General features: G+C 44.8%; 2 protein-coding genes across 16 annotated transcripts in view; one reads left to right on the top strand and one right to left on the bottom strand.

The window, feature by feature from the left end:
- Positions 1-4,575, bottom strand: part of ERICH1 (glutamate rich 1) — a 97,575-nt gene extending 93,000 nt beyond the window's left edge. For all 10 annotated transcript variants that reach the window (XR_015708389.1, XR_015708394.1, XR_015708395.1 and 7 more), the window contains exon 1: positions 4,470-4,575. Coding sequence is in view for 3 of the 10 variants with exons in the window: in XM_087775593.1 (XP_087631719.1) it covers positions 4,470-4,491 (22 nt within the window). In the remaining 7 variants the exon portion in view is untranslated. The remainder of the gene's footprint in view (positions 1-4,469) is intronic.
- Positions 4,576-4,820: 245 nt separating this feature from the next.
- The window catches only part of DLGAP2 (DLG associated protein 2), a 480,050-nt gene continuing 468,104 nt past the window's right edge, over positions 4,821-16,766 (top strand). For all 6 annotated transcript variants that reach the window (XM_087775270.1, XM_087775281.1, XM_087775268.1 and 3 more), the window contains exon 1: positions 4,821-4,946. In XM_087775270.1, coding sequence (XP_087631396.1) covers positions 4,929-4,946 — 18 coding nt within the window. In that variant the 5' untranslated portion in view covers positions 4,821-4,928. The remainder of the gene's footprint in view (positions 4,947-16,766) is intronic.

Here is a 16,766-nt window from a genome sequence, read left to right as displayed (position 1 = left end):
TGCATCATTTAAGTTTTATTTAAAAGGAATCTTTGTAAGTTCATATTATGTAACTACAATTGAATGTCTACATAGCCTTCCTCATGGGGGTAAGTATATCACACTTCACTGTGACTTCAATATTTGATTGCAACATAATATCCAGCCATTTCTGCAAGCATCCCCGCATATACATGTAACAGAAATCCATCTTATACCAAATATCCTATCATTACAAAGTACTGGAAGTTTCAATGAGAAAGAATTTTTCTCTTCTTTCTAGTCATAAATGGAGTTTTAATTTAAGCCATCAGGCAAGTCTTAACAGAAGTGCAAGCTTCTAGAGGACAGTTTTCAACCTTTTGAACTAAAGGCAACTGAAAATATAAGGAAACGGATATTGCCCACTGGAAATAACAATCTGTGCTGGTTTTGGCTGGAATAGATTTAGTTTTCTTTGTCACAGCTCGCATGGTGCAGTGTTTTGGATCTGTGGCCAAAACAGTGTTGATAACCCAGCAAGCAGGCTGGGGGTGCACAAGAAGCTGGGAGGGGACACAGCTGGGACAGCTGACCCCAACTGACCAAAGGGCTATTCCACACCATATGACGTCATGCTCAGCCTATAAAGCTGTGAGAAGACGGAGGAAGGGGGGGACGTTCGGAGTGATGGGGTTTGTCTTCCTAAGTAACCGTTACGCGTGATGAAGCCCTGCTTTCCTGGAGGTGGCTGAACACCTGCCTGCCCATGGGAAGCAGTGAATGAATTCCTTGTTTTGCTTTGCTTGTGTGCACGGCTTTTGCTTTACCTATTGAACTGTCTTTATCTCAACCCATGAGTGTTCTCACTTTTACTCTTCTGATTCTCTCCCCCATCCCACTGGTGGGGGGAGTGAGCGAGCGGCTGTGTGGGGCTTAGCTGCCGGATGGGGTTAAACCACAACACAATCTTAACTTTTTATGGATTGCTCCAAGATAGCCCATAGATTCCAGAAATCTACTGATAACAAGCTCAAAATGAGCGTTGAGTGAAAGACATCACACACTGATTGTTTAAAAATGTAAAATAACCCCAAACCAACACACCAAAATGGCACACATCACCTCCTCCCCCACTTAGCACTTTTACTAAATAACACATGTACATACACCTGTTCCTAAAAATATCCTAGTATGTTTAGACAGAGTCCTACCTATCTCTTGTGGACCATCCTATCTCACTGCAAAGTAGATAATTGCTCCAAAGTATAATTTCTAAAAAGAAACCAACCCCAAACCAACCCCCCCGCACCCCGCAAAAAACCCCCACCCACCCACAACACAGAACCCCTGAGGACTACGTTATGTCAGGCTCTACATGTTCAGCTATCCGTGAGCATGCATTACCCTCACAGACTTTCTAAATACAAAGACACTGGATCTATAATTTCTGACTCTTCTTTCATTACCATGTTGGCCTTTCTCCTTGGCTAGATTTCTCATCCAGCCACAAGGTTGAAGTCGGCAACAAAAAAAGGCCACAGGTTTTCCACCCCCCCTGCAATGGTTTTAATGGCAGAGTCAATTACACTCGCTCTAGTGCAACTTTGCCATTTAATCACAAAAAACAGATATTTGTGATTTATTCAACTATAATCCAAACAAAATTTAGATCTTGGTAAGCTCTAATAAATCTTTGCTCACTGAAAGCAACACGTACTGTTAATTGCTTTGGGGGGGGGAGGGGGGCAAGATACCTCTCCCAGAGCAAAAGAAAATAATGTCTCGCACCAAACCCCATTTCTAATTAATATTTCCCTTGCTGATAAACATATATTGATGAAAGAAAAGACATCCACCCTAAAAAACGGGTTTTATCCTTTTTCTTTTTTTGCAGAAAAAGCCTCAGTTTTCCAAATATTATGCTGAGTTTAAAAAAAAAAAAATCAAGATCTGTAGGAAGCAAAGTTGTTCTCAAAAAACTACAAGAAGGAAAAAAAACCTGTTGTGTTTTTCTGCAAGAATTAAGCTGTTTAATATCTGAATATCATTAAAAAAAAACAAAACAAAAAAACAACCAAACAAGAAACCAACAAACCCCTAAAACTAAGGAACTGCAATCTCATTTCAATCCCTATTACAAGTACGAGCTTCCTGCCCCAAGCCCAAGTCATTTGACTCACGACAAAGAGATGAAAACAGCACTCCTTGGTGCAATACTCTGGCTGTTTAAAATCTTTTGTTACTGTTGTTACTAATGACTATCAATTGGCCACATCTGATTTGCAGTTTAATCTCTCAAATACGAAGTCTCCTGTAGTACCTCTTTATACAGCATACTAACTTTTGTATCACTTCTTATTAGCAATTAAGGTAGGTAATGTTTACTACACCTACACCAATATCTTAACTTTACCCTTTAGCAGCTGGAACACCACTCTATAACCCTTTACAATAGCGTTACCCTGGGGCTGCACAAACTTTCAAGAATGACGACTACAGCTTTAAAGATGCAATTGATGATGTTTAACAGCTATGAATCCAGCTCTCCCAGAGAGGACAATCATCCTGTCAGTTATACGTATAATGACAACTGCTAGTAACTCTAGCCCTGTTATGAATCATTGGTACATGAGCAACTGAAAAACAGAAAAGACCCACAAAACTCAAAAAACTTTGCACTTTCTCAGTTACACCTGCCCAACTCTTTCCTGGCAAAGTGAAGTGCATTCACTTACCTGCACTGCTGGCTGACTGCCTTTCAGCTAATTAGATTCTCTCCATTGACAATCAGACCCATGACCGACAAGCTGCTGACCACCCCATTTATCCTGTATTATGGCCCAGTTCAGTACAAAATAAAAAGCTCCAGTGTTCACTTGTAATGCAGACAAAAGTCTATCTTCAGCATCTTCAGCCTACTCCTATACACAGGAGCAAAAACAACCTTAAAGAGAAACATCTAAACCCTCTTTTTCAGATCTTTTCTGAGACACCTGTCTTTTTTAAAATGTATAAAGTTCTACACAACAGAAAGTCAACAGTTTTCATATATGCTATCAGCTACAGAGGCTGATCAGCTGAGGTTGTAAACTCTTCCCATTTTGTTATTTCATCCCGGGTGACCACGTGGCATCCCATCATCCTTATTCCTCGCTGTATTTTCTTCCCAATCTTCAGTCATCACTCCTTAGAGTGGCTGAAGAAAACTTAAGTGATTTCTAACTTTACACAGTAAAGACAGCCACGCAGCACGATCATGTTAGATTTCTCTTCCACCCTACAGAAACAAATGTTTCTTTATTTGACATTTGTTTTTAAACAATTCAACTGCTTTGGAATTTGTTTCCCCCACTCTCAGCTCTAGAGTCACACGTTTATTTACAAGTGAACGAACTCACTCTTCCCAACTCTCTAACTTTCTCCCAGAGGACGTCCATGTGTAATGCTCTGCCTTTCCTCAAAGGAAGTCACGCTAGAAGCAAAACAGTTACTCCATCAGCCTTCTCCGTTTCTTGCAGTGAAGCTGCACCTAAAACTCAGAGAACGCTACTCTGTTTTTGTTCTTCCTTCAAAACCATCGCTAGTTGCAGCCAGCCAGCAGACAGCTTAAACACTAACCCTTGCTGTTCGGTCTCACTCTCACGTTGTTATCCTCGCAGGAAGGAGGCGGCTTTCAGGATGCTGGAACTGTCTGAAAACTCAGGAGCCAGCCACGAAGCCGCTACAGCAGGCAAGCCTTCATGCCTCTTACAGCTCGGCTCTACTCAACCCCCCTTGGGCATCGCTTAAAGAACACCTGTATTTTCATTATTGCATTCCTCCTGCGCAAGGCCGTGTCTTACAAAACACAAAGGCAGACGAAATGGACTGAAGTTACGCTTGGATAAGGGAAGGCTTCCCACACCCCCCCCGCCCTTTGCAAGCACAGTACCGTGGTTATTTCAGAACTGTGCTAACTCCCTTTAAACGAGCCAAGCTGTGTGGTCCCTAACGAGCACCCACGCACACCGAGGAAGGAGGCGTTCATCCCCAAGTACTCTGCGGCCGAAGAAGAACTTTTATTTACTGCCGCCGCCCCGGGACACACAGCAGGGCCTCCCCGGCGCCCCCGGGCCAGCGGGGACCGGACAGCAGCTGGGGACGGGCCCAGCGCCGCCCGGGCGGCCGCGCCGCCGCTCGCCCCCCACGCCCACCGCCCCCGCCTCACCCCGGGGCCCTCCCGCGGGGAGCCATCCCCCGCGGCGGCCCCGGGCCCCGGGCTCCCCTCCCGCCCACCCCCGCCTTCCCACCGCCCTCGCCCGCGGGGACGGGAGCCGAGGAGAGGGACCGGCGGGTCCCGCGGCCCGGCCGTGAGGACCCGCGGCAGCAGCGCACGCCCGGACGGAGACGCGCCTCGGCTGAGGGCGGCCGCGCCTGGGGACGTTAACCGCCGCGCCCCAGGCTCCCTCTGCCCCCAGCCCCGCGGCAGCAGGGACGCGCCCGCTCCACGCCCCCGCGCCCGGCCTCACCTTCCCTCCTGCTCAGGGCCATGGCCCCGGGCGGCCCCGCGCAGCCGGCAGCGCCGCGCCGACCTCCTTCCTGCTCGCCGCCGCGCCTGTCCGTCACGGGACTGGAGGCGCGCCATTGGCGGAGACGGGTCGGGGGCGTGCCCGTCCCGCCGGCGGGGGGCCGCTGGGCCCCGCCCCTCCCGCCGCGGTGCCCGCGGGCTCCGGCAGGGGGCGCGCGGCTGCGCAGAGCCGGCGGGCGCCGCCGCCGCCGCGCGCGCGGGAGCGAGGGCGGGGGTGCGCGCGGGGACGGGGCGGCGCACGGGGAGCGGGCGGCGGCGGCGCCCCGGCGGGGTGAGCGGCGGCGGGGTGATGCTGGGCGCGCGCCGCCGCTGCTGCCGCTGCCGCTGCCGGCCGGGCGCCTCCTCCAGCTGACCGGCGGCCCCGCGCGCACCGCACCCGCCGCGGCAATAATGCACTAGAATGTCAGCGCTGAAAAAGGTACGGGGCGGGGGGCCGGCGGGGAGGCGGCCGCCGTCGGGGTGGCGGGCAGCGCCGCTGGCGGGATGCCCCCGCCCAGGCGGCGGAGGGGACGGGGCTGCCGGCGCGGCGGGTCCGGCCGCTGCGTGCGGGCACCGCCGCCGCCGTCGGGGACAGGTGCCCGGGCAGCGCCGGCCGCGCCGTCCGTTGTGGTGTCCTCCCCCGTCATCCGCCCGTCCCGGCGCCGCGCTGGCCGTGGCGGGGGTCTCGCCGTGGCGGCGTCTCGCCGCGGCACGGCCCGGGCAGGAGGGCTGCGCGGCGGGGTGCCCCGTGCCGGCTGCGGGCTGGCGGCGGCCGCGGTGCGCGGGGAGCCGCGGCGGGGAGGGGGGAGGCACGGACGGACCCTCCGTGCGGCCGCTTTGGCCGGCGGGGCGGGGGCCGGTGGGCGCGGAGCCGCAGTGCCGGCGGCGATTTCAGTTTGGGGAGCGCGTGATGCCGGGGGCTGCCCCGCGAGGAGGGGCCGGGGCTGCAGCCGCGCCGCCGCCCGCACCGCTGTCCCCCTCTCCCCCCCCGCCGCCGCGCCGCGGAGGGCGCAGGTCCGTCGGAGGGGCCGCGCCGCCCCCCCGGCCTCTGGCAGCCCCCCGGCGGGGCGGCGGGGCCGCAGCCCGGCCTCCGAGGAGGGGCGGGCGGCGGCTGCGTCCCGCGCGTTACCCGCGCCGGCTCCGCGCACCGACCCGCCGCGGCCGCGCAGGGCTCGGCTCGCGCGATTGTAAAAGTCCGCGGGCGCGCAGCCGGAGCGCGGGGGCGGGCGGCGGGGGCCGGAGGCATCTGCGGCGCTGCCCCCGGTCGCCGGGGCGGTCACGGGTGACTCTCCCCGCGGGGAGGCGGGTGTTTGCAGCCGGCTTGGCCGGGCGCCTCCGCGGTCCTTTGAAACGCCGGCTGCCGGAGACGTGAAACGATTCACCGGCGTCGCGCTGACCCCGCTCCGGCCCCTCCCGCCTCCCCGAGCGCCCGGCGGCCGCCACCTCGGGGCGGGTGGGAGGCGGCGGCCCCGCTGCCCCGGCCCGGCCCGGTGCGGTGCGGTGGGGCCGGTGCGGGTCGGTCCGGGGGAGGGGAGCGGGGGGAGCCCCCTCCAGCCGGCGCAATGTGCCAAAGGGGCTTTTTGCCTACGGCCCCGCTTTCCGTCGCCTTCGTAACCTAATTCTTAGGCTGCCGGTGCCCCAGTTGCCGTAGCGATGCCGGTGCCGTGCAGCTGGCCTTCAGCGATGCACGGGTATGTGCGTGCCTCCGCCTCAACTTCCCTGAAACTTCCAAGGGTCTCTAATCTGCAGCCAGGAACCTTTGGTGCTTGTTTCCGATCGTGCCTCCCTGCGGCACAGGCTTACACCGGCTTAATGTGTTGTGGGAGCAGGTGATATTTGAATCTCTTCCAAATTAAAGCACTTAAAAGGAGATCAAGTGCTCCAATCACTCTCGGTGGTGTGAGCCCCAGAACAAGGCTGTGAAACTCAAGTGCCCTTCTCAGGGCTGGAGTGTTTTGTGTATGTTTCTGTGTGCTTCGGAGTAGCATCACGAGCGGAGCACTAGCAAAATTTGGACTACTGAACACCTCAAGTCGTTTAGGTGGTAGATGGCTGCAAGGGGGCATCCTGCTAGGAGGAAGGGTCACCTGAATGCGACCGAGTGCAAGTCCAAGTGCAGATGACTGAGAAATCTCGTGTGGGGTCTTAGAAGCTGAGTGCTGTGTACTGCAGCTCGGGATGTGTCGGGGGAGCCTATGAGTTGTACTGGACTTGTTTTAAAAGGCGACTCTCGTCTACAGCAGGGGACGATACTATTTTGTAATGCAAATGTATTTGAGGTATCAGCCTTTCACATCTGTGATTAGTTTCATTTCTGTCTTTGTGTTTTATCTGGAAAACAGGTGAAATAGGAAGAGTAGAAGTTTTATATTTCTGTGCTTTCAGCAATATAGCAATTATACTTTCGAGTCATTTCCAGATGGTTTGCACAAAGCACTTCCTTTCAGAATTGCAAGTTTTAATTTTACTGCGTGCAGCTATTTTTACAGTGCTAACCAGATTTTATCATTTGTATTTGAAAGGTTGTTCCCCCCCACCGTCATTTTGCATGCTTTTCAAGACCTCTGGTGTGTGGTTAAAATGGACTCAGATGATGTTTAATAGTTTTATGAATGACAATGTTATGCATTGGAGATGTAATTCTGAGTGCTATAGTCAGACCCTGTGTGAGCTGACATAATATTCCTAAGTTAAAGAATGTATTTATTATGCCATTGTTGAGTTACACACGAAGTAAAAACTAGGACTGTCAAATAAATTCGTTAATTCTATTTTAGATTATTTTTAGCTTTTCATTTTAGTACTATAAAGTGCTATTTGCGTTTAGTTACACATATATCTGATTTGCACTAGAACAGTATAGGGCATACCTGTTTCTTAACTTTTTAGAATTTCTAGTTCCTCTGAAGTGAGTTTAAATTTCCGGTACAAGTTGAAATTACACTTAAGAGTGAAGTCAGAAGTGCTTTAAGCAAGCATTTAACAACCAGCAAACAGACTGCTTTTGACAGAGGTGTTGAGGAGAATGTGTTTTGTCTGTATAACGTGTAAAACCGCGCAGTCGAATCCAAGATTCGCCGAATCGGTGATAATATTCCTAATGACTTAATGGGATCGGAATTTCACATTGTGTAGGGCAAAGTCCACCAGTATTAATGGTGATATTGTTGGCTATGCCAAGCTGTTAAAAGAAAAGGTTACCAAATCAAGACAAAAATGTCACGGTCCGTTATGGCTAACTAAAAATTATATCTAATAAATTCCAGTATATGAAGCAAGTTACTTTAATATTACTTGATAGATGCGATAGGAGCAGCGTATCCCTGAACAGGAGGTTCATACCTGATTCTGAGGAAAGCTTGGATTCAGTTTCCGCCGTGTCTGGCCCCCAGGTGGCATCCCGCCCAGAGGGTACCCTCTGCAGGCTTTCCTGACCATGGCTCGTCCTGGTCAAGGTACCGCTTCACAGTTGCAACAGTTTTTTCTGACAGCAGATGTTCTAGCAGGGAATATTCATAGATGCAGTCTGGGTGACTAAATTTCAGCTTGATTGAGAGCTTTGTCTGGCTAAATTATGGACATTGGAGTAATTATTGGGATAGTTTTTGTGTGCCTTAAGAAAGGTAGTTAAATGTTTTACACCTGCCTTTGGCAGGAACTTTTTTTTCCTGCTTGCAATTACACGTAGTCAAAGCAATTTCCTTGTATAGCTGTGATAATCCTACGAGTAGTTTTGGTAATAAAAAGAACATTGAAATAAACCCTTGTTTTTTCTAAGGTGTACCATCAGGGGGCCCTTTCAAACTGCATCAGTCAAACCAAAACAGCTGCTTCAGTTCTACTCCATGAACAAGTCTTATTTGCTGCTTCAGTTCATCACTAAGGTGAATTTGTTTATCTAACCACGCAGGGTGAACGAGAGGACCACTAATGCAAAAAGTTAGTGTTAGCTCATCAATTATGATTGTATTTAAGAGACACTTTCAGTTCTTAGAAATGTATTATATGGGCCAAAATATCCCACCTGAATCTAAAATATTCTGTTTGCTAAACGGGTAGTTTTGTTTGAAAAACTACAGAAAAAAAATTCCATGTAGTTCAGTTTGCCTTGCGAAAATTCCTAGTCATCCACGAACCATATGGCTTTCCTCTAGTAGAGAAATATCTCTCTGCATGGCAGATACAGTATGTCAACAGCTGTGATCAAATATAAGTAGAAGTGGGCATGGATGAATCAGAATCTCTTTTAAAGTAGACCTGTTGGAGACCAAAACTTTTCATATTTCAGTCCGTATATATCTCCATTATAGAATTATATTTCCCGAAACAGATTATAGTTCATCACAGCTACTTTCTGTTGTAGGGGCCAAAATGATTCATTAAAGTAAAATAAGTACTCTTCCCATGATATTTATTTAGGAAATGTCAAGTAGCAGGTTATTCATTTAGTACACGCTCAGTTGTGATGAGAGGATGGAAATCACTGCAGTTAGATTTCTCAATCAGTGTTTCTACGCACGCATATATATTTGGTCTCACTTTGCTTTTATCTGTTTCTCACTGCACTTTCTTAAATACTTGTTTTGTGCATAAAATTTACTTATCTTCCATGCATTTTCATTCCACGTTTGTCGCATTTCTCTGTCCTTGCCAGTTTTGAAAATGAACAACAAATAGCTTCCAGTATGGCGTTGGCCTTTAGCCCTCTAAACGTTTTAGTACTTTTATAGCCATATATTCTTACAACCTAAAAAGACTTTATTTCCACTTTTGGTAGTAAATCTAGTACACACCTACAGTTAGCAGAGATGCATGGGGTATACCACAGATGAAGACTTTTGTCTCACAAGGGGAATCAGTGTCTGTTATCTTCAGTAGATGCTGCTACCGCTGCGTGTAGATAAAGTAGATAAATTGACAGTAATGAAACATATCAAAAATGTGGTCAAATACATACAAAAATCCAACAAGGCAAAAATCAGTAATTTGGAGATTCAGATTGTACATATACACAAATAATAGAAAGAGAAGTACACAACAGAGCTTTCTGTCTATAGCTCCCCATCTTGGGTCCTTCATAGCTGCTCCTTCTCCGCCCAAAATCCTTCCACTATTCTCAATTTTTTGTCTTCCATCTTAAATGCTCTCTGTAAAAAGTACATTTGTTGTGTCGAAGGGAAGAAGAGCATCTTAGGGTTGTCAGATTGACCTGAGCTCAGTTTGAACAGAAAAAGTTGTTGCAAGCCAAAGTTTATTCTAGCCAATGCAAAGGTTAAGTCTTGATAATGAAGTGGAGAACAGTTGGGAAAGTGTAAAACTAAGAAACACAAATTTAGGGAGAAATTGGACACCGGTCTCTTGTATAGTGGTCATTTAAGGTGCCCCTGATACCTGTTTCATCTTGGAAGCTGCGAGGCTGCCCGGGTGGTGTTCAGCCTCTGGAGTGCTGCCTTTCAGAGGGAATAACGCTCCTGTGTTGCCCTGGACAGGTAGCAGGTCAGTACTGAGAACAGCAATTCAAAACATTTTTTTGTACCATGGCCTTACTATCTTTCTTCTTTAAATTAGGTGATACTGTATTTTCAATAATCTCTAAGGGGTGGGGGAGAATGTAAATTAATTATTTAAGCTTGCCGGGAATCTAACTGCCCTTAGCATGCCAGGGGCTTTTACTGTGTTGGTTTCCTGCATGAGATTTATTTTTGTGCATTGGAGGTCAACTGAATTAGTTTCCGATGATTCTTTACTTCTTGACAGTATGACTTGCATTGTAAAACTTTTTAATGCCTTAATAATGTTATGCAAATTACATATCATAAAATATCAGCAAAGTCTCCAGCATTTCTCCTAGTTTCGCAATGGGATAGGCTGGTGACTTTTCACGGAAACCATATACAGTGTTATTAATGATGCAGATAATCAACTTAGCCTTTAAGGAAACTTTGTCCAAACTGTTTCATGGCCGTTTTTAGAGCTCGTGCACCTGCAGGGGTGCAGAAGTATGTTATTGTATTATTCTGTGTTTTACTGGCAGTGAGGAGTAGAAAGAACTGCCCAGCTTTCATGCCTGCCTTCTAGTTTCACAAATAGCCCATAAAAATAAAACAGAACAAATAGCTTCAATCGCCATGAGTGGGAGGTTATTTTTGACCCTCTTTTTTCCCCTGAATGGCAGACAGTAGAGAGAGACTCTGAAGTAGTTACTACTCCTTTTATTTCTTATGGAGTAATCTAAAAATAGGAGGGGAAGGAAAAAACCCCAGAGGATCTTCCACTTTCACATTCTTATTGATTTATGACTTAATAAGTCATTGGGATGTAAAGCTACAGAGCATAAACACTCTTACTCTATCGAATTTGTCTAAACAGAGTCCAAGTAAGATAAAAGACGACACTTTTGCTTCATTCATGCAGAGTGAAATTCTTTCCAAAGGGCACTGGTATAAGGCCACCCTTATGCTCTGCGCAACAGCAGATTTCATTTAAATGAACAAATATATTCTTTAGTTTCAGAGATGGATAACAATTATCTTCCCCGATGAGTAGAAAGGAGGACAAAGCTTGCTTTTCTTCCTTTGGTTTACTTCCCTTGATCTTGTAGCCTTTCAAATCCTGCATAGTTGAATCTACGGGAAGAATCTAGGCCTTTTTTTATGCTGGAAAAGGAAATGAAAAAGCACAGTCAAGTTTCTTGAGAAGACTTTGTATCTGTCTGAATTCTTTATCATACCCTTAACCAGGCTTCCTCATGATAACACGACGTAGAGGAAATAATATGTAGACTTAATAATGCTTTTTTTTTTTTTTTAAATTGGGGCATGAAGACATCACATAGCACGAAGATGTTGCGTACGAGTAAGAAGTATTAATAGCCTCTAGCTGGGAAGACGTTGGGCTCCCATTGGTAAGAGTGACACGAGGTTCACCTTCCCGCTGAAGGAGAATTCAGGCCCCTCTGATGTTTCCAGCCCGTTTGGCTGCAGGATGTGAAACTGATCTTTTCTTTGATGGCGACTTGTGGCTTTGTTATCCAGCATCTGGCCTGTTTTTGGGTATTTTGGGGTTGTCTTTGCTATAATGTTTTACTTGAAGGTAAGGTATTTTTAAAATGTGATTGTTAAATGTTCCTGTTCTACATTGTATACACTGTAATTTAATTTTTATTTCAGTCTGAGATTTTGATCTCACTCATTTGAGGGTCTGTTTACAAATGGTGTCATTTAGGAATAGCTACTATAGTTTGTATTCATACCACAAATTTCCAAAATTAGTTTTCGGAGCTAGATAAATTATTGGGTTTATGAGAATAACTCCGATATTTGAGAGATTTATTTTAAAATAACTAATGTAAGTGATGTGTTCTTAGTAGCTTAACAGAAATTTAAGTTTACTCTTTTCCTTCCTGGAATTCAAATGGATAAACAGGACTTCTTTTTTCCCCATAAGTTTTAGTAGGCTGAGAAATCAAAATGTTACACATAGGCTAGGCATGGCTCCTTCACAGCACACAGTTTATTTAAACCGCAGTGTACTATGGTCTGTATATTATAGTGGTTTTGTCACAAGTGTCTGTAGTTTATAGCATTATATGCAGAAAAAGGCAGCAGTACCTCTGAAAACGCAGCATTACTTTTGCTGACAGCCCTGAAATGCATTGGATTCTACAGTGTTTCCCGTCTCTGTGCATGTCAACTTTTATTTGTTATGCAAGACGTGAGTATAAGTGAGGTGTTTCAAAAGAAATTATTTTGATGAAGTTGAAGAGGGGTGCAATTAGTTGTGATATCCTGTGCTTTTATAATAATATGAATGGTAAGTAATTTGATAACAGCTTTTTTAAATGGTAATTTAGAATTTACTACTCCAAAACCTTAACATACATGACACCTCTAAAAGAGAAAGCTTGTCTCTACGTTATTTTTCAGCCTGATTCTTCCTTTTGTAAAGTGATGCGTTCTTATATTGCACTGACCTTTCTTAGGAAAACTTGAACTTTCTACACTTCAAGATTTCAGCTACAACGAGATTTAGAAAGTTATATATTACTTCAGGAATTCAAAGGCACATACACTGACCTTTGAAAATAATGAAACAGATGACCAAACCATTATAATAGATCTAAATAGTTAAATTCAATAGTTTGAAGATCTGATGTATTTCTTTTCAAATTAAACAGTGATATATTAATTTTGGATGCTTCTCAAAGTTTTTCTCTTTTTCCTCCCTAAAAATGTTTCTCTACAGCTAAAGTAAATTGTTAAAGGTTACATAAATCAGTGGAAATGTTCTCATATCCACCAATAAAAGATCTCCTATAGTAATGTCTGTTCATTCTTTAGGTCATTTATAGTGCAGTTAATGTTCTTTCATATTGCTTGTTTTCAAGTTTTCTTTTTGACATACTTTTTATTCTTCTTAATTATTGTATTTCAAAATAGCATTTTCATTTTATGGTGCTCTTGGAGACTGTCCATTCCTTAGTAAATGTCTCATCAGATACATTAATGTTTTTAGCATGTACTGTGCTTATGATTTAGAGCAGGGTGAGAGTCACTCAAATACTCCTTGTCATGCATAAATTATGAAGCACACTTCCTTTGCTAACCAGTGTCAGATCTCTGATCAATTCCCTGTGATTTTCTATTTCTTTTTACTTTCCAAAATTGTCATGATTTGCTGTCCTAAAAATGATGCAGAAAGAGCAAAATACAAAGCTGAGAAGCACAGTGTATGCCAGGCTGTAGAATGTGGCTTTGATCAATAAAATAAAAAAGTTTCTCCTATATATTGACATATATTCACATTCTTCGTGTACATTCAGACTTCAGTCTCTTTCAGGAGCTTTCCTGGCATCTGCTTGCAGGTAACCTTCTATTCAGTTGCATACCCAAGTAATGTAATACATTTTGTTTTTCTTTTCAGTTCTTTTAGAAAGACAACAAATGCCTTTTCCAAACTTCCTTTAATAGAATATTTTCTATGTGTTTATTAATTTCTATAAATTACACTTCATTATTTTAAAAACTTTGCGGTATGCTGCCTAATTTGATGGAATTTAATTTAAAATATTCTGACAAATGTCCATCTGTTACTCCACAGCATGTACATGGACACTGAAACTTAGCAAACTAGCGTGATGCCCGAGAATCACGAGAATGTGTGAAGCCTTACGTTCTGATTACAGTGTTGAAATGAAGGATAACATTTTGCTTCACTGCTTGAAAGATCAGTGCTCTAAGTAGGGCTTCTTGTGTTAACATTTGTGTTTTCCTGCACTACTTAATGTTGCAGTGTATCAGCCGAAGGGTGAGCAGATGCAAGAGCAAGCCCAGGTTAATGTTGGAAAAAAGGGAGAGTATTACGGAGGGCTTTAGGGAAGCATCGTGATACTGCTTGGCACCAGAAGAAAAGGAGACAAATGATCAAAGATATAGATGAAAGTGTCTGAATATAACAGTGAAGAGATCCTAACAGGGCAGTCCAGGGGATGACTGTTTTGGTTGCCTTGTTCTGGTTACATGTAAGGGGCAGGAACAAGCTGGCATAACATCTCTTTCCTGAAGTGTCATACATGTTTCACAGACTGCATCGTGAAAGACTGACAGGCTTAAATATTTTAATGTGTACAGGGTAAAACTGCACAGACTGCAGAAACAGTCATCAGCATCGTATAATGCATCTTGATATGTAAAAATGTATAGAAGGGGCTCAGCTGATGTGAGGTAGCAGCCAGGCTGTGTTTGTAATCTTCTTTACTTGGAAAACAGATTACCCATAAGACAGGGTAACTTATCAAAAAAACCCTCCAAACCGGGTTATACCGCTCTTAATTTCAGTTGCATAATTCCACATAACGATGAATAAAATTAGCCTCTTTTTCAACATCTTTCATGGGGCTGGTCCAAGTTACCTCGAAAAATATCATACTCATTGTTATCACGACTTGCCACGTAAGCTGCATTCCTCTTGACCAATGGAACAATTTTTTCCTATGTTTCTGATTTTGGAGCACAAGGAACAAAGTATTCTTGGCAGCCAGGCTGTTCCCGTGTGAATTTGCTTCTGAAAAACATCAGTGTGATCATTAGTCTTCATTTGTTTCAGAGCAAAACATAAGAACATCTTCTCCAGCCTTGTGCTCCCTTCATAAATATGTCCAGCTCATAATCACTACCACTGGTGAAATCTCATCTGAAAGATTTGCAAGGACTACCAAAATAAACAGCAATCTATGTGCATACAAGATGTCCCAGTTATGAAAGAATGATGGATACACTGAAATATTACTCAGTAAAAACTTCTTGATGTGTTCCCTTTAAAACTGTCTCTATGAAAATTTACTTTACCATCCAGTACCACTATTTTTTTGGCTGTAGCTACTAATACTGTGTGGTTTGATCTAGAGGATTTTGTGGTATTCTTCTTAAATGACTGATTTTTCATGTATTGTTCTAATACAAATCTGTGCCAACCTATATACCATAAACCTATTAGAAAAAATGACTGTATACATAAGCAACAAATTGTGATTATACCCAAGCATTTATATACCTTCCACAAAGGAGAGTGGAGAAAGAGTTAAGATTGCAGACCTAACAGTAATTTTTCAACATCTTTAGTATCCTTAGATTTCACAGAAGTCTTAAGAATAATTTAAATATTCCCACAGGAAAAAAAAAGATAAAAGAAGTGACTAAAGTATAATAAAATAAAACAAAACAAAGTGGAAAGTCAGAAGATAATGTCGAATTAACAATACTGAGCAATAGCACATTAGTACTCATATAGTCATTATGAAGATGAAACTAGTAATAATTTCACTTTTTTCCATATGGAGGCAGTTAATTGTTCCTAAGTATATGGAAAAACTCATCAACTGAAAAACTAAAACAGAATAGAACTGATTCCTGTAAAAATTGAAATATGATATGATATCATTTAGTGGTTACATATAGAATTTTTTTCTTCCTTAGGTGTGAGTTAAAATTTTTATTCAGAAATCAACAAAAATAATTTCCTGGAATGTTGCCTGTTGTCACCAGGAAACGATGACATCTTTCTGAATTTCCTTGATAATAACATTTTTGTTGGTTTTTTCCCCACAGCAGACTACTTGGAAATTTCAGCTGGTGCTGAAGCAATTTATTTGTGAATTCACTTAAAAATACCCTCCATGTGTGTTTGTGCCTGAACCTGGGCCTTCACTTAGTTTCTTGATGCAGTAAAAGGGGCTGACTGAAATCTCTGTTTCCATTTGTGGTTTGGCCCCTATGAAAATTGCAGGCTTGCTTTTTCACACAGGCTGTTTATTTGCTTTACCTGTGCTTGATTCTGTGTCATCTGGGTGAGGCGGGGGGTGAAGGAGAAAGCAGCATCCTCCTTTTTGACAGGAGGAAACACTTTGATAGCCCTGGCTTGTGCTAGTGACTAGTTGCAGCTGGGCTCCCATTAGGGCCCAGCATCGCTTGAGATACCTTAGCATCTCCAAGATGCCCATGCAGACCTGGCCAGCACAAAGGAGAGTGGCTGGAGTCTGGGCTGGGGGCAGCCAGCACCTCTTGGGGAGCACAAGCTGCCCAGGATGGGCTTCCCCTGCCATCACGGAGGAGCTCAGAGCCACGTTAGGGACTCTAGGAAGTCACCCTTCTGCCCTTCAGCCATTGCTCCAGAAGGGTCCCATGTAACCCATGTGCCATATCTACCAACCTGATAACGTATCTGCCAACCTCAGGTATCTCAAGGTTTCCCAAATAACAGCAGGCACTAATTTGCAAGCAACCAAATCCTGCCCTAGGCATGTGTTTCCATCACACCTAGGGGAGCTGTTTAAGAGGCTGTACCTAACTGTAAGCATTCACTTTGAAGGAAACAACTTCACAGGGAAAACAAATTTAAAATGAACAGATCCTAGAGATTTGAATGCATTTGTGTTTGTTATTTGATATAATAAATGAGCACATATAAAAGTGCTCTCCAGATATGCTTGGAGAACATTGTGCTGCCTGTGTGCAAATTTGAGCTGTCAGTTGCTCAGACTTCAGCTTATTTGTATTTATTTTTCACAAATTAGCCTACTTCCCAGTGAAATCCAGCCATCTCAAATACTTGAAATGTTTGAATTCAGCCGTTTGAGTTACGGGTGGACAAGGAAGGTTTTGCCACTGAACTCAGACCTGGTTTTTAGGTGCTGGCTGGCAAAGGCATCCCTGAGCACGCACCTCGCCGTGAGCAGGGCTTTTGGTTCTAGCGTCTTATTTGG

The sequence above is a fragment of the Nipponia nippon genome, unplaced genomic scaffold (assembly GCF_047370975.1).
Source record: "Nipponia nippon isolate SJK-2023a ecotype South Korea unplaced genomic scaffold, ASM4737097v1 scaffold_4, whole genome shotgun sequence".
Classification (NCBI taxonomy): domain Eukaryota; kingdom Metazoa; phylum Chordata; class Aves; order Pelecaniformes; family Threskiornithidae; genus Nipponia; species Nipponia nippon.
This window is presented reverse-complemented; position numbering and strand designations above follow the sequence as displayed.